At 35.0% G+C, this 6,000-nt stretch overlaps 1 protein-coding gene across 1 annotated transcript; it reads left to right on the plus strand.

Annotated features, from left to right (window-relative positions):
* The first annotated feature begins 6 nt into the window (after positions 1-6).
* Positions 7-3,523, plus strand: LOC107494004 (ABC transporter F family member 4). The gene is made up of 2 exons (XM_016115040.3): positions 7-117; positions 1,074-3,523. Exon 2 carries the CDS (start codon positions 1,083-1,085, stop codon positions 3,255-3,257), a length of 2,175 nt encoding a protein of 724 aa, XP_015970526.1. The 5' UTR covers positions 7-117; positions 1,074-1,082; the 3' UTR covers positions 3,258-3,523.
* Positions 3,524-6,000: the final 2,477 nt, after the last annotated feature.

A 6,000-nucleotide genomic window follows, 5' to 3' on the forward strand; every position in this document is an offset into this window, starting at 1 on the left:
ATAGTAATTTTGCGTGTTTCCCTCACACTCCGACGAAGGTGCGTGTTCTCTAACTCCGGCATCTCTTCCAGCTGCGGTTTCTCCTTCACTTCACAATCACATTCACCAATACCACAGGTTAGACAACAAAACAATAAAAAAAAAGGCTTCACCGCCACATGGTTGCAATCATAGTAGAAACATCAATTTTAATTTCTTTCCCTCGTTCTTTCTTTCCCTTTTTTTTTTAAATCTTCTTACTTTATCTTCCATTTCTTATTTTTGTTCCGTTTTATAATAGATTTTTGTTTGCGTGATCTATTCTCTATTCTTTCCCAGCTGCATCGTCTTCACTTTCTTCTCTAATTATCCATGACATAGAATCTGTTAATTATTCAGTAATTTGTTTATGAAGGCTTTCTGAAATGAAGCAACTATAAACTTGAGATTTAAAACCTGATTGGAGGCCTTAATTGATTAATATTATTTCTATAATTTGACCAGTCAACGTTAGGTCATCACTGTTCATGCTCGTATCATGTGTTATTATCAGTGTTGGTTCCTGTGGTTCAGGACGTGTTCTTTTTTCTGTTAAGATCTCGTGTGGAGGTAGAAACTTAGTAATAGAAGATGCAGAGTAGATTGGATTGAATTGAATTAAATGAACTGGACCCTTAGAACATATTTTGGCTATTGTATTATCGAGCACAGAAATTGGTTGGAAAATTATGTTGTGCCTCAGTATCCTCCGATAAGAGAAAGGTGTTGTAATATATCTGTTGATGAACATTTTATGTAAAATTGTCTACTTGGTGCAAGGCGCATGTTTTGTTTAGATGGCTGTATCTCTCTAAGCTCTATGTAATATTGTAATACTGTTCTGTGTTGTCAGTAATATTTTTTTTTTATTAAAGAATTTATATGTATATGTATTCTATCCTACTCAAGTATTCATTTTGTGATATCGTTGTCTAGGATGTGAGTTATCTGTTGTTCTAGGATAGGTGAAATGTTTATCTTTATGAGAAGAGTACAACAAAACTGTAGATGTGATTACTCAACTAAATCACTTTGGTTTCCGATTGTGTTGCTAGGTTTCAACAATGGTTAGAAAAAAGGCAGATGATGCAGGCCCATCAGCAAAGACTAAGGCAAGTAGCAAAGATGCCCCAAAGAAAGAAAAAATTTCCATATCTGCCATGCTGGCCAGCATGGATGAAAAGCCTGATAAACCCAAAAAGCCCTCTTCCACTAAGCCCAAGGCAAAAGCCGCTCCAAAACCTTCTGCATATACTGATGGTATTGATCTTCCACCATCTGATGAAGATGAAGATGAAGCTATCTTGGAGGAGGAGGAAGAGAATGCCTCCAAACGGCATCAGAGGAGTGAGTTGAAGACACTTGAAGTATCAACCACAGACAAAGAGCTGAAGAAGCGTGAGAAGAAGGATATTTTAGCGGCTCATGCTGTTGAGCAGGCAAAGAAGGAAGCTCTTAAGGATGACCACGATGCTTTCACGGTGGTCATTGGAAGTCGGACTTCAGTGCTTAATGGAGATGATGATGCCGATGCTAATGTCAAAGATATAACAATAGAAAATTTCTCGGTGTCTGCTCGGGGTAAAGAACTTCTGAAGAATGCGTCAGTGAAGATATCTCATGGGAAGAGGTATGGTTTGGTTGGACCCAATGGAAAGGGGAAGTCCACACTATTGAAGCTTCTTGCTTGGAGGAAGATACCGGTACCTAAGAATATTGATGTCCTTCTGGTTGAACAGGAGGTAGTTGGTGATGATAAAACCGCACTTGAGGCTGTTGTTTCAGCTAATGAAGAACTGGTTAAAGTTCGACAAGAAGTTGCTTCTTTGCAAAATGCAACTGCTTTGGAAGGAAGTGTTGACAAAGATAATAATGATGAGGAAGATGATGCAGGAGAGAAGCTAGCAGAGCTGTACGAGAAACTACAGCTGATGGGTTCTGATGCTGCTGAAGCTCAAGCATCAAAGATTTTAGCAGGTTTGGGTTTCACGAAGGATATGCAGGGCCGGCCAACAAAATCATTTAGTGGTGGATGGAGAATGAGGATTTCTTTAGCTCGAGCACTTTTTGTGCAGCCAACTTTATTATTGCTTGATGAACCCACAAATCACCTTGACTTGAGGGCTGTTCTCTGGTTGGAAGAGTACCTGTGCCGTTGGAAGAAGACTTTGGTGGTTGTCTCACACGATAGGGATTTCCTCAATACAGTTTGCACTGAGATTATTCATCTTCATGACTTGAAACTCCATTTCTATCGTGGAAACTTTGATGACTTTGAGAGTGGGTATGAACAGCGTCGTAAAGAGATGAACAAGAAGTATGAGATTTATGACAAGCAACTGAAAGCTGCAAAAAGGAGTGGTAACCGAGCTCAGCAAGAAAAGGTGAAGGACCGAGCGAAGTTTGTGGCAGCCAAAGAAGCATCTAAAGCCAAGGGCAAAGGCAAGGGCAAGGTTGATGAAGATGAGGCCCCACCAGAGGTTCCACAGAAGTGGAGGGACTACAGTGTCGAGTTTCACTTTCCTGAACCTACCGAGCTCACACCTCCACTACTTCAGCTTATTGAAGTGAGCTTCAGTTATCCGAACCGTGAGGATTTCAGACTGTCAAATGTTGATGTTGGCATTGATATGGGAACTCGTGTTGCCATTGTTGGGCCTAATGGAGCTGGAAAATCTACACTACTGAACCTTCTGGCTGGTGATTTGGTTCCAAATGAGGGTGAAGTTAGGAGGAGTCAGAAGTTGCGGATAGGAAGATACTCGCAACACTTTGTGGACCTTCTAACTATGGACGAAACCCCCGTTCAGTATCTTCTTCGTCTCCATCCTGATCAGGAGGGACTTAGCAAGCAAGAGGCTGTCCGCGCAAAACTCGGAAAGTTTGGGCTACCTAGTCATAACCATCTCACGCCTATTGCCAAACTATCAGGAGGGCAGAAAGCTAGGGTGGTCTTCACCTCAATATCCATGTCAAGACCCCATATTTTGTTGTTGGATGAACCCACTAATCATCTGGACATGCAAAGTATTGATGCATTGGCCGATGCACTAGACGAGTTCACTGGTGGAGTTGTTCTTGTTAGTCATGACTCGAGATTGATATCGCATGTATGTGAGGATGAAGAGAGGAGTCAAATCTGGGTTGTTGAGGATGGTACTGTCAGGACTTCGGTTGGAACATTTGACGATTACAAAACCGAGTTGATGAAAGAAATCAAAGCTGAAGTTGATGATTGAGCTGCTCCTTTTGAGAACAACTTTTGGCTACAATTTTTCCCCATATATGAGAACTGAGTGTAATACTATGTTGCTGGAAATGCAACCAATGTTTTTGGCTGGGTACACAATTTTCTGTTTTATCATAGTTTATAATTTGATCACAATAAATGAACATGTGTTTCAATTGTTACAACTTACAACTGCCGAGCTGTTTCAATTATTTGTTGTGTTTCTATCCAGCAAGTAATCTCAATAATATTTGTTGAGTTAATTTTTATCTGCAATATCCCTCCACTCTATTGCCGGTACCAAATCAATTATTATTTTATAGGAAAGTTTTCAAATATAATAGAATACTAGTATTTCAACAATTTTAAGAGTTGATTTTAGTTAATATGCATTATATATTGATAGAAGCTTTTACGGGACAAACTGAAAACTATTATACGTCAATTTGTTAAATTATAAGAGCAACAACTAAGAGAATAAAAGAAAGTTATACAAACATAGCTAAATTATTTGTTGAAGAGATGCATCAAGAATCGGATAACACAATAGTTAACGATTATGAAAAGCTAAACATTTTACTATTTACAAATTGCATTGAAGATTTTCATTAATCAAGTTGAATCAAATAGGCATTACTTTCTTAGTATTTATTTTAACACTTATTTTATGTTTATGTTTATATTGTTTTGTTTTATTTGTTTTAGGCCCAATTGTAATTTAACCTATTTTTATTTTAGTAAACTCATGAGAAAGTTCTAAACTTAAGAGGTACGTAGAAAAATCTCTAAAACATTGTAGCCACATTTTTTTTCTTAATTTTGATGAATGAAAATTTCTCTAAATTTTTTTGAAAAAATTTGAGTGTGAACAGGAGAAGTAGAATAATTTCCTTAACTGTTGCATCAGAAAATCAAATTAAGATAGATGAATCCCTTTTTTTGATTTTTTTTTGTCATCTTGAATTCTGTTCCATATCATTTGGTATTAGATTTCAGGTATTAAATTAATGCTTATTAATTTATATTTGTTTCTCTTGTGTTTAAAAAAAAAATCAGCACCTCTTACTTCTTTGTCATCCTCATTTGTTTCATTATCGTCTTGTTTTTCCTTATCGATTTTCTTGTTTAAATAATAAAAAAAGGCAGCGTGAGCATCATAGTTACTCTTATTTATCATTTATCCCCATTTAAAATTTCGTGACATCATTCTCTTACTTTTTCAATTTTATTCTTTTTGTTTTTATTATTGTTAGCTATCTTCTTTGATTGGTTTTATTTTATCAAAAAGGAAAAAGAGAGTACAAAATATACTTAGAGAAATCATGTCAAATTAATTAAAAAAAACACAACAAATAAAACGAAAAAAGTTTTATTATAAAAAAGACAATCCTTAGACAAATTTATTATTATTATTATTATTATTATTATTATTATTATTATTATTTATCTCTTTGCACTCTGTATCTTTTGTCTTTTATTTGAGTATTTTTTCTTTTTTTGTTGTGTTAGATTTTCTTTATTTTTTTTTATTTGATTTCTAAAGTGTAACAGCCAAAGAAATTTTAGAGTGATAAAAGGTAAGAGTGATGAGTTTAATAGAGAGTAAAGGCCTATTTTGAGAATAAACACGAGTGTCCATCCTTGTGTGAAACAAGTGAGAGTGATTGCGATGTCCTTTCTATAACAATTTTTACAGGTTCATTGTTGTGGCGGCTCACTTAGATGATACTTTGGTTGACATGGGGATGATGCAAAGATTCATTCAACACTTAACTAATCACTTGAATGAATTGGAGGAATGGAGGAAGGGAGTAACAAAGACATTGTCCAAAAGTTCTAAATATGGAACTTTCAGAAATCAGCATCAGAATCATGAACATTCTAATGATGAATCTGATGGGGCAACAACAATTTGACATAAAAGTCAAGATAGCAAATCAATGTCATTGAGATTTAAATACCACCATTCAAAGAGAGAAATGATCCAAAAATTTATTTGGAGTGAAAACGTAAGGTGGAAAGAATTTTCGCTTGTCATAATTATTTAGAGGCACAAAGGTTTTCTTGGTAGTAGTTGCATTTTCTAATTATGCATTGCTTTTGTGGGATGAACTAATGAAGACAAAATGACAGAATGAACATCACCCTATAGAGACTTGGGATTATATGAAGTGCCTCAAAAAGAAGAAATTTGTCCCTTCTTATGACTATAGGGAAGTGCATTAGAAGTTACATCGATTGACTCAAGGCTTCAAGTCCGTTGAAGACTACCTTAAGGAAATAGAAATGCATATGATCACTGGCAACATAGAAAGGATACAGACAGTGACGGACCCAGAAAAATTTTGCAGTGAAGGCAAAAATATAATAAAATTGAAGTATAGATATTTGTTTGACTTCCCACAATACTCAACAAGTTAAGAATTAATCTGTCGTTAATTTGAATTCTATTTAAGAGTCTGCAATTGGCCGGCAATGAGTTGGTAGGAATTCAAACTCCCAAGACTTACTTAAGCGGACGATTAAGCTGATCACTTGACCAATCCAAATTATATTTAAAATTTTAAATTAGAACTATATATACATATTGATAAGAACTAAAAATATATACACAATCACTTATTATAATATTTAAAATAATAAGAATATTTCATACACACAGTATAATATTCAAAATAACGAAAAAAATTTATAATGATTTTTTTTATATTTTTGATATTAATAAATATTATTTTTCTATATCTGTTCTTAAA

Source organism: Arachis duranensis, chromosome 1 (genome assembly GCF_000817695.3).
Source record: "Arachis duranensis cultivar V14167 chromosome 1, aradu.V14167.gnm2.J7QH, whole genome shotgun sequence".
NCBI classification, from domain to species: Eukaryota; Viridiplantae; Streptophyta; class Magnoliopsida; order Fabales; family Fabaceae; genus Arachis; species Arachis duranensis.